General features: G+C 34.6%; 1 protein-coding gene across 1 annotated transcript; it reads right to left on the bottom strand.

Moving 5' to 3' along the window:
* Positions 1-1,031: 1,031 nt before the first annotated feature.
* LOC129217225 (biotinidase-like) lies at positions 1,032-16,248 on the bottom strand. Its single transcript, XM_054851500.1, has 3 exons — positions 16,192-16,248; positions 5,871-6,079; positions 1,032-2,457 (listed from the first exon to the last, which is right to left on the bottom strand). Exons 2-3 carry the CDS (start codon positions 6,060-6,062, stop codon positions 1,114-1,116), a joined length of 1,536 nt encoding a protein of 511 aa, XP_054707475.1. The 5' UTR covers positions 6,063-6,079; positions 16,192-16,248; the 3' UTR covers positions 1,032-1,113.
* Between the last annotated feature and the right edge of the window lie 648 nt (positions 16,249-16,896).

Here is a 16,896-nt window from a genome sequence, read left to right on the forward strand (position 1 = left end):
AACACAACAAATTTATAAATCAGTGGTACTCCATAATTATTAAAACCAACTTCAAATTACAACATTTGATCTATTTCAGCCTTTGCTTGAAATTTTTAGTGTTGACTGTTAAATTTAGTCTTGAAAGTTTTGGAGAAGAAGTTTTATTCTTCTCCAAAACTTCTTTCCAAAAATTCTTCTCCAAACAAATATCCCAGCTGTAAAAATGTGCCTCAATGTTTGCATTTTACTTAAGGGTTCACTTACCTCGTTTCGACTCTAGTTATTGTGCTACACTCTGGCTACTCTGGCTGGGAGCATGCTCCTATCTATTTTCATTTCACTTTTTGTTTTTCTAATCAACATTTTATCATTGTCTTAATTTTATTTTATTATTTTTATTCATTCAAATAGCCTAGAAATCCCCCACGGGGGAAATAAAGTATAAAACTTAAAAAAAATATGTAGGAAGGGGGGGGGGAATCTTAAACTTATTTAAAAAAGAACTTTAGTTAAAATTTACTTTGAAGAGCCTTCGGCTAACCATTATGGTACTCCCGTTAGAGGAAGCCACATCTCTCGTACATCCACGCAACCATCTTCTGCGTCAAAATAAAGCCATGCCCCCAACTGGGGAACTTTCAACATAGCACACCAGAGAATAAGGGGCAGGGCCCCAGGAGTCTCAAGCAACGAACTTATATTTCCGTGGCATTTTACTTAATATAGTTTTGTAACAATATGAACTTCGTCATGTACACAAAATCAATGTGTAATGTGTTTACTTTCGAGAGTTCTGGGGGGGGGGGACTGCTGCGTCCTGCATGTAATGATAATATCGTTACTCGTCTTTCAATCTCAATTATACTTAATGTTTTAGCTGGATAGCACCACGAACCCCCTGGCATGGACTCGCAAACTCCCGGGGGCCCGCAGAACACAGTTTGGGAAATTCTGGTATTCTGTGTTGCTTTTAAATTTGTGTTTTTGAAGATTTAAATTAAAAAATTTCACACCCACAAATGCAAATTATCAAAATTTATTCCCAAAAAGTGATAATCACGCTGATAAAGCAATCCAATCTTCTATACAGACCGAATTTCGAACATTTCCTAGTTGGGAAAATAACATAATTTATCTTATATACGGAAGATCTCTATCATAGCAGCGACCCTTGAAACTAGTTATCAACAAGCTTATTCCTTCTTTGTTTTCAAACTTAATAGATCGCTGATCGATATCGCCATCGAATCTCCAGTTGCTTTTTGGAACTAGTCGAGAGCCGATACTCATCATAGATGGGTAAACATATTCTGTTGAAAAATTTGCTGTCAAATGCAAACTATGAAAAAGAGTGCTTGACTTTATTGAAGAATTGCAACGTTTTCCATCTAGATAATCGCACCGTGCCAAGAAACAATTTTCTTCTGCCCAATAATATCGATTGAAGGAATTATGAGTTCCGTTAAAAACGCCCAAAAAGAAATTGTCCTTTAACCCATCAGTTGAGTAGTTCACAGAGCAGCACATACCATTCTTGCAAGCTTCTACGTAGCCACTTGGTTCAGTAAGTTCAATTACCGTATAGTTGTCCAGTACGTCCTTCATGCATCTGTAATCCTTATAGAGATCTTTTGCTGCACCAAGTTTCTTGTAGTCACATTCTTCAGGAAGATCTCTCCCGTCATCCTCCCATTCCCAATCTCTAGGTCCATTTTTGGTGATGAGTGTCACGCTGGATTCATATGAATCCTGAATTGCATTTTGAGCAGATCTCAGAGGAACTTTGGCAACCACGAGCTTTGATATCCCGTCTGGATTAAGAGTGTACGCTAAAGGTCCATTTTGGCTGGTGAAGATCCCACTTCCTGTAGCTGAATATCCTGGTAGCTGAAGATTAGAGGCTAGAAAAGTAATATTGTTGCCTAAAGCCATTGCTTCAAAATACTGTATGGAAGTATGCATTGCAAACGAATTCATCCAAAATGTAGAAAACAGAATTGCATCAACGTCTGTATAGCGAGACACTTCGGCGATTCTTTTAAAAACGATATCAAAACAAACGAAAGTTGCGAATGTTCCTAAATCGGTTTTAAATACAGGATCGTGATTTAACTTCGGAAGATCCATTCCTTGTTCGAAGAATAAATGCTCTTTGTAATAACGAAAAATTAGATTACCATCTTTATCGAAAACAACGTTAGTGTTAAATTGATAAACACCATCCTCTGGGCAGTCTGGTTTTCCTTCGCAAGGTTGAATATCTCCAGTATTAGCTACCACGATTAAATTATTTTCTTTCGCAATGCAGCTTAATGTGTATAATATTGGCCTATTAATATACACCTTCCGTTCATCGCATGGATTTGTGCGGTGCAATTTTGGATCAGGAATGTATTCCACAAATTTTTTTATTTCACGTCTCTCGGTGCTTGGCGGAAAGATTCCGTATTCAGGGAAAAGAATCAGTTCAGCTCCCTAGGGGAAAAAACCAACAGATAAAACCATTATTTAAGAGTTCTTACTCTAAACAAACATTTATGATAAAGTAAGCATTTACTTTAAAATAAATGAAAGAAACAAAATACTGCCGTAAATTTATCACACAACACATCTCAGTGTCAGATAAAATATTATTTTTACTATGTTAGTACAGCTTGGAGAGGATCAATGTTGGAAAAGTTAACTCACAGCTTCAATGCCCGCAAAATTGAAGCAGCGAAACTTATAGTCAAGCTAGTGTGTCTTAGAGATGTTCTATAAACAGAGATACTTAATCTTTCAGTCTCTGTACCCCCCCCCCCGCCTTCCCACACTCACCACCACCATTGTTGTCAACACAAGTACCACAGTCGGAATTTGAAACTGAAGGTGGTCGGAATCGCTTAAGTTCAGGACCTGATTAATAAATAAGGCGTGACCTAGGCTCCTCTCTCGTTTTTTGGGCCCCCAAATGACTAAAAAACTTTAGTTTCTAATGTATTGTTTAGGGATAAAAAGAAAAATTAAGATTTTCTCCTTCATTTATTTCTCTTTTTCTTCTGCTAACTTTAAGGCGTATGTTACTCTGCACTCTAAGAAATGTTATGAAAGAGTTGTTGAGCACCGCCACACTCCAGACTCTGAAGTCTTCACTATTGATTCCCGTGTTTATCATATTTGACTACAGGGAATTGTGAAAAAGTATTTGGCGCAGATGCCCCAATATCTTAATCGGAGGCTGCTTAAGTTGGTTATAAATGTAGATAATTTCGGACACAAAATTCAACATTAAACTATTTTGAACATACTATTATTGGAATATATCAAAATAAGGACTTAAACAACTAAGTACAAGCTAATTTATGGTATACTACATTGACCTGAGGTTGAAAAATGCATCAAGCTCCAAAAGACAGTCCCAGTAACAACAGCCATGGCAGAGAGGTCCTTCAATTCATTTTGACACCTCAAAACATACATGTGTTCCACCATGAAGACGTGTTACCACCAAGGACCAAGACAACTTACCCGTGGCGTGGGATTTTTTTTTTCTTTCCTGAAACTAACTACGTCACAAGAGGTTCACCAATTTCTTTCTGATTTTAGAGGGGGTAAAAGAAAGGATTGGCAACCACTGGTCTAAACTAAAATATGGTTGAATGGTTGTGAAAATGCAATGCAATAAAAGAGCGATGAAGTACATTTTTCTCCCTTGATTTTTAATCTCAGATTCAACAAAGAGTTATAAATTTGACGAGGGCTGTGGCTCCATAGCTCCAAAACGGGTGAACCGATTTGACAATTATTTTTTATTCGAAAGGAGATCGAGAGTGCTCTTAGCCCAGTCTCATCTTTGAGGACTTTAATTACAGGAGCTATTAATTAAAGTCAGAAAAATATCACTTTTTCACAATGGGGAGGTTTCCTTCAGTCAAAAGTACTATTTTTAGTCATTGAAATGGATAGAATGAGCAAAAAAAAAAAAAAAACATGGACACAGAAAATATTTTTATTTTCCAAACAGTTTTTTTTAAATTAATTTTTTGTAATGTCCTGTTTTTCAAACAAGGCGTGGTTTTTATGACGTCACAAATGATGCACTTTGCCGCATCTTTCTACTACGTTTCCACGTTATGATAATCAGCAGCAAATTAAAATTGCGCTCTACGCTTGCTATCAAACATATCGTTGCCAATACAAGTGAGTAAAGATGCAAATAAAATATTTTGTTCTGTGAATGGCAACACAGAATGGCATTTCATCATTTGTGATGTCCATGGTGATGTCATTGGACAGAAGTATAAACATTGAAAGCACGCCGATTTAAATAATTTTTTAAAAATATTAAACTTAAACAAATTATTTAAAAAATGGTCAGATCCTATGTTTTTAAACATGCTCTTTCATAAAAAAATACTTTTGAAATTTTGGAAACTATCCCATTCTGGTAATGAAAACTTAACTCGTACATTTTAAATATTAGTACCAAAAGGAAAATTGAATTTTTCTGCACACGACGAAGTATGTTTGGAAGTTCCAAGCCATATAGTACCGGGATTATGTAACCTTTTTTACAAAATTTTAAATACACTTCTAATCATTTACCAGTTCACGTGATTGGTAAATGATTTCATCGTGGAACTTGGAAAAACCTCAGTGATTTAAAATGTTTATCTGTTACCATTTTGCATTTGTTCATAAATAAAATACTAGTATAATTGAAGCAGTGAGAAGCAAAGGGATGTAAGTGGCAAAATGAAAAATTTGCACATAACCAGTGCAGATTGTAGAAGAACCTCTTCTCTGTATTGAGGATAGACTAGTAGCCTTGGTAGGTGCTACTGTATAGCATGATTTAGGAAAAAAAAATTCAATGAAAGCCTACCTAGGACGTTACCTTTAAAAGCGTTTCACTCAAAACGTGAAAACGTCCACTTACATCCCCTTGCTTCTCATTCCCTCAGTTGGTTTTAGTAAATAAAGTCAAGAGGGCAAAAATGTATCTTCAATTTTTCCTCTTGAATCAGCTTTTGTGATTAGCAAATTTTAGTAGCTGTGATTCTCTTTCCTTTTCTGTGTTTTGACATGTTATCCAGAAAGTTTTTAAATATCTTTAAATCTTTTACGCATTTTTACACACGAAGTTCATTTTAACAGAAGGTGAGGCAGTCAGGATCGATTTTGAAGTGAAACTTTTTATGTGAGGGCATTGAAATTCTGATCCACAACCTTTTTGTGTGACGGAAGACACGGAGTTGTTTTTTAATTGTTGCCAAAAATAATGCGCAAAATAATAGTAGTTATAAAATCATAATACTTCTGCTTTTTAATTGTTGCCAAAAATAATGAAATATAATAGTATTCTGAAGTTAGTTTTGTTAATTTCAACAAATTAATTTCGAGGCTTAAGCAAGCATTTATTTGTGGATTTTGGGCATTTTAAACTTCTGGAGTAATGCAGGTTTTCGAAGATTTCTTTGATTTAAATCAAGTCATCGGTTTAAAAGCGTAATCCACATTGATAAAGTTCAGCCTTGAAATTAGTTTGTTAACTTTTATTAACAAAATTAACTTTATAATTACGATTATTTTTCATTGTTTTCGGCAACAATTAAAAAGCAGATTTTGAGAATAATTTAGTTTTCTCGTTGTTTATTATCTTATTTTCTTCATTAAAATATACAATTTTGCTTTGAAAATGCCCAAGTCAGGCGCAGAAAGAATAAGAATGTGGCGTGAGAGAAAAACGTGAGGGTGAAGTGAGTTTAGAATGTAAAAAAAAAGAAAAAGAAAAGATGAAATTTTCATTTCTATCGTGTGTCTTTACGAAACACATTTTTTTCTTTAATTTTTATTTTAGCATTTGTTCTTGTGCATCATTAAAATTGTTTTAAAAAAGAATGTCCTACTTTTTCTTTGGCAACAGCTCCTGCTTTTCTATAGTAGTCTAAATTGGCGGCGATTACGCTTTCTGCCGAGTCTATGCTTGCATTTCCTTGCCGGGCGTGTTCAAACACAGCAGCCTTGAAAAATTCTCTCGCTACAGTCGTTGCAAATAATAACGCGCTCAAAGCCAGGAGAAACTGGAGTTCCATAGCCATTTATATATACTACCAGTCTGAAAAACAAGCATTATTATTTTTTAACATGTGAATACATATTAATGGAACTTGGATCATATTTCGTGAAACAACAATATGCAATAACGAATTAATTCAGACGTATAAGAAGCAGCATTTTCCAAAATTTTATCAAAATCCTTTTCTGAGAATTTTTTTTCCTCACTCTTTTCAATGTAATGAGGTAATAAAATGATTTGGATTTTGAATTTATGACAGGATTTGTATTTAACTTAATGTTTACATCTTAAGAATGTGAAAATATTATTATTATTCTTATTATTTTAATTTTAGATAATAGAGATTTGATGCCACTCAAACGTTGGTACCCTGGGTGTATGTCTCGTGTGTCCGTACCTTAATCTGGCACTGACTTGATGCGCAACGAGAATCCGGTTCCATGGACAAACGAGACCACCCAGTAAACGGGCAAGCGCCTGTTACAACTGTTAAAATAAAAGAATCCTCATATAAATAATAGCCGATGATCGAGTAACCCGCGTGTTTCAACAATGAAACTCGCTCCACTGCATGATGATTTAATAATACATATGTTTTGGCAATGTTAAACATGCAGGGACAGGTCTTATTGTGACAAGGCTGGTACTTAACTGGCTAAATGTTTTATCGGTAAGACTGTGTCATTTCAGGGGAATGAAGAAACGAAGAAGCGGTCAACTATGGACGCTATCAACTGGAGTTCAGGGTTAATCCACTGGAGTTAGGGTTAAAATTTTAACAATTAAAATATCACCAAACATGCAATTGCTTCGTTCAAATGTAGAAGAGTAGAAGCAATTTTCACCCGTCATACCTTGACGGGCGACTTTCTAGTTTTTAAAAAAATTCTAAGCACTTTTCATAATGCAATCAAAGGGACAAAATAACTTTTCTGGGTCAGAAAGGACAATTTAAGTATTCTTATAGTTTTCAAAATTTCCAAGAAAATGACACCACAAATGAAGAAAAGTGCGGCTCAAATCATGAAGAGAATTTCTCTCTCTTATCATTATCTAGCTTTCAATCATAACTTTAAATGTTGTAACATGCATAGTTTTCTTATAGGGAAGGTTTGGTTTGAAATGAGTAGAAGCGCACTTTTCTTCATTTGTGGTGTCATTTTCTTGGAATTTTTGAAAACTACAAAAGTACTTTTTTTTTTAAAAAAATTCTGTTATTTTATTCTTTTTAGAGTAAATATATTTCAGAAATAGTGTAAAAATAAAATGTTACCATCACGAAACTTTACCTTATTTTTCCATATAAATGCTCCGTACTAAAAGGGGGGAAAAATAAAACTATATACGTGTGCACTGTTAAAAATTCAGGAAGATTTTCTGGTAATTGTTACTGTAAAATTGCATCGCCGACGCATCGCTGATTTTTACGGTAATTTATACCGGAGAAATAAGCGATCCCAGCGCCAACTGGTTGCTGTGGCCTACCGAGGAAACCGTAAAATTTTACAGTAACATTTGATTTTTACGGTAATAGTTACTGGCAACATGGATGCCAGTAACAATTACCGTAAATTTTCTGGAAAATTTTTAACAGTGTGTCTAAAACTTAAAGCAGTTGGCACTAAAAATTAATCCTTGTTCCTCTCTAGGTTTTATTTGTTTGCTATTTTAATTAAAACCATTTAAATATCAAAGGTTTCCCAAACAAATTTATGTTTCAAAACTTACAAGTTACTCGTGATAAAAATCCTAATATGTCGGTTTACTTAGCCGCGTTATCGATTGGTAGAGATGACATTTCACGCTTGCTTCAGAGAAGCCTTGTTTCAAAATTTTCATTATGATTACTATTAACATTTCTTTTGCAAGGCAACAAAATTTTTAACAATGGGTTTAAACATTTAATGGGGAAATTACATGAAATTTGCTGTTTCGCATCCTAACCGAAATAATAATAATTTCATTTTAGAATTTTAATTTTTCAGCGTTAAGTTGTACCTTAAGATTAAGCAAACTATTTATTGAACTCCGAAGTCTCTAAGTAGTCAAGTTGCTGAGATATAAGCAAAAGCAGGCCTCAGATTTTTCCGTGAGTATCAGGCCAATTATAATAAAAGTGCTTTTAGAAAGAAAAGTCTTTGAAATTTAGGGAAGAAAATGCTTCAAAAACATTCCATTGTTTTGGTTTTTCCGTAATGAAATTTTCAATTTTCCCCTCCAAATTTTAGTCTTGTTTGAAAAACAAATGTCTGTGGCTACAGGGGAAAAAAAAAGAACGTTATGGGCTGAGGTGATATTTAGCAGTGATACCTTAAGTATTTTTTTTTTCACTTTCAATTAAAAATTAAATATCACAGCTCCTAAATTTCTTCATACAATATTGTTCTACTTTCAATTTAAACCTTAAAAAGATTAAGAACTGTTGGTGTATCTTCTTCACACTATATATTCTAAATCTCTCACTCTCTCTATTTTAATTTTTCTTCTATAAACCACATTTTTTGGAGCATCCCATGCATTTTTACCCATTTTGTTGTGATCTTCGTGATGATATTTTGAGTAAAAATATTCAGAAAACAACACGTTAAAGTAAACCTAAATAACCAACAATACATAAATTATCAATAAAAATGCATAAAAATATGTGCAAAAAATTATTTATTAGGAGCTTATATGTAATGCATGCGTATGTGTAGATAAATCAGTTTCGGGTGAGTATTCAATGTACAAAATAAGCGATATGATTATGATTGATACAGCAGATGGGAGGTCACGGGAAGTCACCGTGACCACCCCAAAATTTCCTCATTCGGCAAATAAGGTCTGACAGTTCGTCGAATTTGGAGACAAAATTGCAATATTTTTTTATAAGAACGCGTAATGGCTCTTTTCCTTAAATTTTGTTACTTGTGCATGCTTGAATTAAATTGATAATTTCTCCCCTCTCAAAATTTTTTTTCTTTGGGCGCCCCAGACGATTGGTAGTCACAAATAAATATGATTAATTAATTATTAATTACAAGCACGTACTTACTGACATGATTTAAAGACATGAAGAGAAAAATTGTTTCATAAACAAGTTTTATAACTGAACATTTTCTATATCATGGCTTTTACTAGTTTTCAAGTCTATAACTTTCCTTTAATAAGTTTTTTTACTTTTAGCCCGGTCAAAATAGACCAAAAAAAAAAGCGAAAGTTCGGAAAAATTCCCATAAAGCTGAAAATTGGTACAGACCTTAAGAACATCATTATACATGAAATGTCAAAAGTCCTCATCGATCCGAGTGGAGCTAAAAATTTTATGCAAGGTCAAAAGTCAAAAAATCAATTTTTCATATATATCTCTTAAACGATAATTGTTAGCGAAAAAATGGAGGTTACAAAGTTTGAAAGGTATGCAATTGTGTACAAACAAGTGGGGATTCCGAGGATGGGTCATGGGGGTCATACCTTCCACCCTAAAGCTACTAAATATAGGTTAAAATGGCATTGGAGACATATTTAAAAAAAAATCCCTTATACCCCTTATTTGTACCTCTATTTGGTACTTTGACTATGAAATTAACACAAATATAGTTAAGGACAACACTAAAGTGAAGTGTCAGAAGTCCCCATCGATCCCGGTGGAGCTAAAAATTTTATTCAAGGTCAAAGGTCAAAAACCGATTTTTCGCAACTATCTCTTAAACGGTAAGTGTTTTTGTAAAAATAGGGGATACAAAGATTGAAAATTAATAGATAATTAATAAATAATTAATAGATAATTATGCACAAACGGGAGAGGATTCAGTGGATGGGTCAAGGGGTCATACCCCCCTCTCCCTAAAGCGACAAAATAAAGCCTAAAACTGCAGTTCAGGGACTCAAATTTCTAAAAATTCACCCTAAAATCCCAATTTTTGTCCAAATATTGCACTTTGACTATGACATTACCATAGAAATAATTAGAGACATCATTATAAACGAAACTTCAAACGTTCCCAACGAATCCCAGTGGAGCTAAACGTTTTATTCAAGGTCGAAGTTCAGAAAATCAATTTTTCAAATATCTCTTAAACGGTAAGTGTCTTAAAATAGAGGATACAAAGTTTGAAAACTATGTATTTATGTACATACAAGCGGAGATTTAGAGGCTGTGCCTTGGGGGTCTTACCCCCCAGCCCTCCCCCCCTTAAGCGACAAAATTAAAGCTGCATTTTGATGACATATTTCGTTGACCTTAAACCCCCTATTTGTGCCCTAAAATTACTTTGATCCCTTTCTGATAACGAGTACTTCCAAAACCAGAAACTGGATCTGCCCTAGGTGTTAAAAAAGCCCAATATTCCTGCCCCCCCTCCAATAAATGATAACATTCATAAGGTATCGCAGTTTTTGAAACTTGGAAATAGTACTGAAGCTCCTTTTCTTTCTTTCGAGTGACCTCGAGAAACTACACTTGACCGCTATGCCTATCCCCTCTTACGATTCACACCCCCCCCCCCCTTCAAATTGAAAAGATTAATTTACATTCAGGGGAGAGTGGATGCGCTTAGATTCCTTTGTATGAGCAAAGTCAATCGCTCAAGTGCTCCTATTAACAGGGAGTGATTCTTTGTTGTGAAAAGTCGGGTTTATTGATACTATTTTTGATATGAACACGTACCCTTAACAAATAATTCTTCAAAGATGCCGCAAGGTTGCTTCATTTGCAATAAATCTTTGACTGACGGTGAAATTGTTACTGTTGAACGCGGACTAAAATCTATAATTGATTCAAGTAGTGCAAGGAACGATGGGTTTGTTGAATACTTGAAAGACAAACAGTCGGTGGATCTGTTCATGTAGTGTCGCAAAATGTACACCCGAAAGTGGGCATTGCGGCAGCTAAAAGACAACAAGAGACAGAGGCCAGTACATCTCTGAGTAGTCCACCTCGTACTAGAGTCCTATCAGGTGAGACAACATTTTGTTTTAAAAACTGTTGCTTATTTTGTGGTGATGAAGCAGATGAAGAGACTGAAAAGAAAAAACAGCAGAATATACGGCGTAGAATTTGTCAAGTTGCTACTCTTTCCTTTAAAGATAATATTCTAAAGATTGCACATAATCGTTCAGATGACGTAGCAAAAATTGTTATTGCACGCATACAATATGAATACGATTTAGTTGCTGCTGAAGCGGAGTACCATTCTAATTGCTACACTTCATTTCTAAAGCGTTCTGTAGGTCTTAAAGCAGGTCGTCCTGAAAATCCCGCTGTTACTATGGCGATGACAGAAATATTTGATTATATTGAAAATAATGATGACCAGGGCCGTATTCAGAGGGGGGGGCCTGACGGCCCCCCCCCCCCCCGAAATGTTTTGGACCGTAAAACAGAAGAAGGTTTTTTTTAAAAAATTCCTAATGTCAGAAAAGGAAAATAACAAAGTTTTTTTTTATTCTTAATTTTGCCATTATTCAAAATTTATAATATTTTGAAGAAATACAGAAAAAGCAGTTCTAGTTCTCATTAGCTGCAAGGCACACTTGAAATTTAGACCTTTAATTAGGACTTCCTGCTCTCTTTCCCAATTCAATTCAGGGCAGTCCAGGGTTAAGGCAGGCCCTTTGTCAGTTCGGTAGATTTTTCAAGTCTACCAAACTGACTCGGTGCACTTCCTCCTCCAGGGGCGTGCACAGAAATTTTGGGGCTGTCACAAATGTTTTTTTTTTGGGCCCCCTCCATATTGTTTACCCATATTTTCAACCCTACGTTTTAAAATATTGGGCCCCATTTAAGCTCGGGCCCGGGCCAACAGGTGTCCCTTCTCCCCTCTATGCACGACCCTGCCCTCCTCCCCCTAAAACTGTTATAAAACTTGCACTGTACTGATTCGAGCCGGGGACTCCCCAAAGGCTGGGCCCCTACTTTCCGATTAGGCTAGTATTTTGTTACCAAGATGTGCCATATTCAGCTCCTTGATACATCCTGAGTAAAAAATGCAAAAATCACGATTCTCGCGTTTTTGTAGCATAATTTTCAAGATAATTTTTGTGACTGATATGTTTCTTGTCTTGCATTTATTTAATGCCAAATTCAGTATCATGGAAGTTCTTTCGGTATTGCTTGTTTTTTTTCTTACTTCTACTGCATACTGTTAATACCTTTAGTATGAGAAAAAAAAAATAACACTTACTCTACTCTCTTTCATTTTCTGCACTACTTGTGATTGAAAAAAAAAAAATTGTTTCGAGAAATATTTCGTTGCATATATTTTTAACTTAAAACGGGTGTGTCTTACAAAGTTATAATCATTTTGTAAGATTGTGCAATCAACTTCTGAAAAGCGTAAATAAAGAGCTTCAAATAATTTCAACTGTTCGAGAGTCTTTGAAAATTATTTAAGTTTTTGAAATTCCTTGAAAAGTTCTTCAATTTTGTATCTTATCAAGAAAATAAAGTATGAATTGTCCAAATGGCCAGAATATTACTCTTCCGTTCTTATTTTCTGAATGTCTACACCATTTCTTTTAAACTATTTTGTACAATTTTCATACTGTAGGGCATTTAATGAAAAAAATAAAAAATAGGGGTAGGGGGGAGTGATCAAAAACAAACTTCACTAAAAGCCGATATGAGCAGATGACGAAGTGCTTCTCTTTTCTCCTCTCTCGTTTTTCCTCTCTGTCCATTAAGTTCCATGATTTGTCGAGCAAGCAGTTTTTATTTTGTTTGATCTTGATTTGCAAAAGAATGTATAACTTTTAAAAGACTTTGTTTGCCTTTTTTTTTCTTCATATTTTTGTAGTCTCAATTACCTAATATAAGGCCTCAAAATACAGATTTTTTTTTTCGAAAATTTCTCGGGGGAAAAACCCCCGGACCCCCTGAAATTATGGATGTTCTACATCCGATTTTAAGGGACACTCTCTTGTTATACTTACCACTACAAGGTGAATAAGAAAAATAATAAGAATTAAAATAACAACAGTCCAAACAGTGGAATCATTAAAAATCGAGACAAAAAGGCTTCTATGTTAACATTTTTATGCGTTTGGTGTGTCTATATATACTATATGTGTGTGTGTGTGTGTGTTAGGGCAATGTGCTAATCCGGGCCTCTCCCGAAAAAAATTTCTGGATACGGCCTTGGGTCAGTTTTCACTGTAAGAACTAAAAAATATTTGTAAAACTGAAATCCCAGATGATAAAACAATCAAAAACAGATTAAAGTTAAAGTATGGCAATAGAATGATTATAACCGAGAAACGTGGAAGTTTAGCAATGATTTGTTTATACTCAGCACGATATACTGAACAAAGCTTGGTATGAAAAAAAAAAAAAAAAACAGCAAAAGAGGAAAGATTTAGGGTGCTAAAGACTGCGGCAGAAATTATTCAAGAAGATATTCAATCTGTCGTGTGCGACACTAACAATTATCCCCCGCCATGTCAAATGTTTGAAAATATTAATAGTGACATTCCGGAGTCATTGACTTATTTTTTGGAGCAAATTATCTTAAAAAGAAAACGATCTAAATTGGAACATTTGAAATTAATATGTACTAGTGTCAGCCACTGTATTATGGCTGCTGTTCGTCCTAGATCTTTCATCTTGATATTACAATTGGGTCTCTCAGTTTTTTTTCATCGACGACTTGGATCTAAACGTGATACATATTTTCTCGTCTTTTGGTTTAAGTGCTTCGCATAATACTATGGCGTATGAGGCGGCTACAGTTTTTAACCATCAGCCACATATTTTACCACCAGAAACCGGGACATTTATTCAATACGCAGCAGACAATGCTGGTAGTAACGTACACACTTTAGATGGCCATAATACTCTACACATAATGGGAATAATCCTAATTATTACTCCTAGAAGTTCAGTTTTAGCAGAAGATCCTTTATCGCGAATGAAACAAATTATTTCAGCGAAAGATTTTGCAGAAAAAGCTCATGTGCCAACACAAGAGTACCACAATAATGGTGTAGTAGGATCTAGTAAAATAACTGCTCAGAATTTTGCTTATGAAAGTGATACAACTTCTTTCTTACTCCGGAAAATAGATTTGTTATGGTTGTATGGGAAATGGAATAATTTATCGCTATCAGGTTGGAACGGTTATATTGAAGGTTTAACAAAGAATAATATGGATTTTTCAATGTCGAGAATTTTGTTCTTACCATTTATTCACCAACCTGCAAATAACTACAATAGTATATACACTACTTTACTTAGTGCTTTGGAGAATACAAAGCATTACTTGTTACTTTTGATCAACCTTTGTATGCAAAGGCTAGAGAAATTGTTGCTGCTGCACCTGAAGAATCTGATTAGGGATAATAGGTACTGAGAGGCACCTTATATCCGTTAAATAAGGGATAATGTTGTACTTGTTTCACCATTTTCACATAATTTGAACCAAAAAGAGTTGAACTTCATATAAAAATGTCTTTTCAACATATTGTATAATTTACAAATTAATATGCGCTTTTTATAATAACAGTTATGTTTTGAAATAATTGCAAAATAAAAAAAAGCATTTTTTGACCTTTGACCGTGCATAAAATGTTTATATTAAGTGGGATCGATGGGGATTTTTTTAATTTCATTTATAATTGTGTATTTTGTGTCTCTGCCAATTTTCAGCTCTATGTGAATTTTTCCGATTTTTTAAGTTTTTTTTTGTTTATTTTGACCTTTGACCTTCCATAAAACTTTTAGTTCAAGTGGAATCGATGGGAATTTTTCATATATCATTCACAATGATGCATTTAAAGTCTGTACCAATTTTCAGCACTGTATGAATGTTTTCAATTTTTTTAAAAAAAAATTTCAATTTTGACCTTTGACCTTGCATAAAATTTTTAGCTCCACTCGGATCGATGAGGACTTTTGACATTTCACTTATAATGATGTTCTTAAGGTCTGTACCAATTTTCAGCTTTGTGGGAATTTTTCCGAACTCGAATGTCTATTTTGACCGGGCTATTTGGGAAAGATACATTTTAAAGAAATTATTGTTCTAATCAAAGATATTGAAAATTATTTGCTTTAATCAGAAATGGGGCTCAAGTTTTACGCCCTTTAAACAACCAATTGCATTTTTTCTCCTAAGCAAGTTGCAATCCATCCCCCATATTTTTATTTGCGCAGCATTTCTGTCTTTTTCTTTCTCTTTTTAACGAGCTTTTTGCTCTTTTTTTCCTTTGTGATACGAGGCCAAGGCCTAGGCCTAATCCGGGCCAGATCCTAATTGTACCTCACGAAGTATATTGATAAGGTAAAATAAAAGGAATTAAACCTAATGGTTTTGATGATGTCAAACGATTTTCGTTCTAATTTCTACACGTTTTAGGGGCCAAAAATTCAATGCTTAGAAAATGTATTCTCCTTCGCCTCCCCCCCACCCAATGCTACGCCTATGAGCAAAAAAAAAAAAAAATAAATAAATAAAATAAATAAATAAATAAATAAAATAAAGAAAGATAAAATAAATGAAGACAATTGTAAGAGTGATATTCTTGATATGATTTTCTTTCTAGTTTTAGAACAACTCAGGTGCCAAAGGTTATGCGTCTAACAAGTTGGGGAAGGATGGCACGTGACCTTTTGCGCCCCCCTCCCACCCGATGCTACGCCTATGTCTACTACTAATAGTAAAATGGTTGATAATAAACTAGCCAATGGTCTATTAACTAAATCGCTTTGAATTTTCATGTCTAGATAATGACAGAATATAATTTCAATAACAATTTAAATTTAAAAAAATGGTTTACAGTTTAAAGTTTAAATAAAATTTTGAAGCATTATTTTCAAGAAAATTTATGAAAATGGAGAGATATTAATGATTGTTCACAGAAACGAACTGCTCATCAATGCTAAAAACATTTAAATTGCTGTAAAAAATAAGTTAATGGAGAAATTGTTGCTCTAAAAATCCGGCAGCCGATTAATCGGTAATCTGTAATCTGCCAATTTGCTTATGGGTGCATTCCTAGTGCGTACCATAGCGATAATCGTTTAGAAATTTATACCAACTTTTCAATACAGTAAAATCTATGATAAATACATTTTGGCATTTAGTTTCACTTATATTACAGATTTCTATCATTCTTCTAATGCAATAGTTATAAAATCATCAAATGTTTTCAAAGAACATTAAAATACGACTTACCTCTGGTATCCGAAGCCGAAAATCTGTTTCTGAACCGAAGTTGCCGGCGCTTATTTCCCCCCCTCCCCTCTTCTGGACGATGCAATAAATTCTTTGAAATAATGATAGCCGAGTTTCCTGTTCATATGCAAGAACGATTCTCATAGGTTGGAGTAACGTAGAAACCCAGGCGGCAACACGCTGGGCGTTCGAAGGCAGCGGTATTTCTACTTTTTTACTTTTGTTCCTTCAGTCATGTTAGTAAACAAATTACACACAATCGTTTTCGTTTTAACAGTTTCCTCGCAAGCGAGAATTAATTGAGTAGCAGTAAGAAAATTCATTAAATTATCGGACTGATTTCAGAGACACTTGTTTAGTGAAAATCAGGACTGCAGAGTCGGAGGAAAAATGACCGACTACGACTCTGGGAATGCTAGAGCTTTCAACTCCGACTCTTTAATCTTAAAATCAATTCGACTCCGACTCCGCAAGCACTGGCAGAGTTGTGAGCTTTGAGGGAAAATGACCGACTCTCACTCTTGAAATTTTAAACCTTCGACTCCCGACTCCGACTGATTTACAACAAAATCAGTTCAACTTCGGTTATGCTGCCCTGGTAATTATTGCTTGAAGGAGAATGATTTCAGTTGAAATTGGTTGTAAGCCAAGCATTTTTCCAGTTATTAATTTCTTCAGTATAGAATAGTAAACTTCATAATCTTA

This window comes from Uloborus diversus, chromosome 2 (genome assembly GCF_026930045.1).
Source record: "Uloborus diversus isolate 005 chromosome 2, Udiv.v.3.1, whole genome shotgun sequence".
Taxonomy (NCBI): Eukaryota; Metazoa; Arthropoda; class Arachnida; order Araneae; family Uloboridae; genus Uloborus; species Uloborus diversus.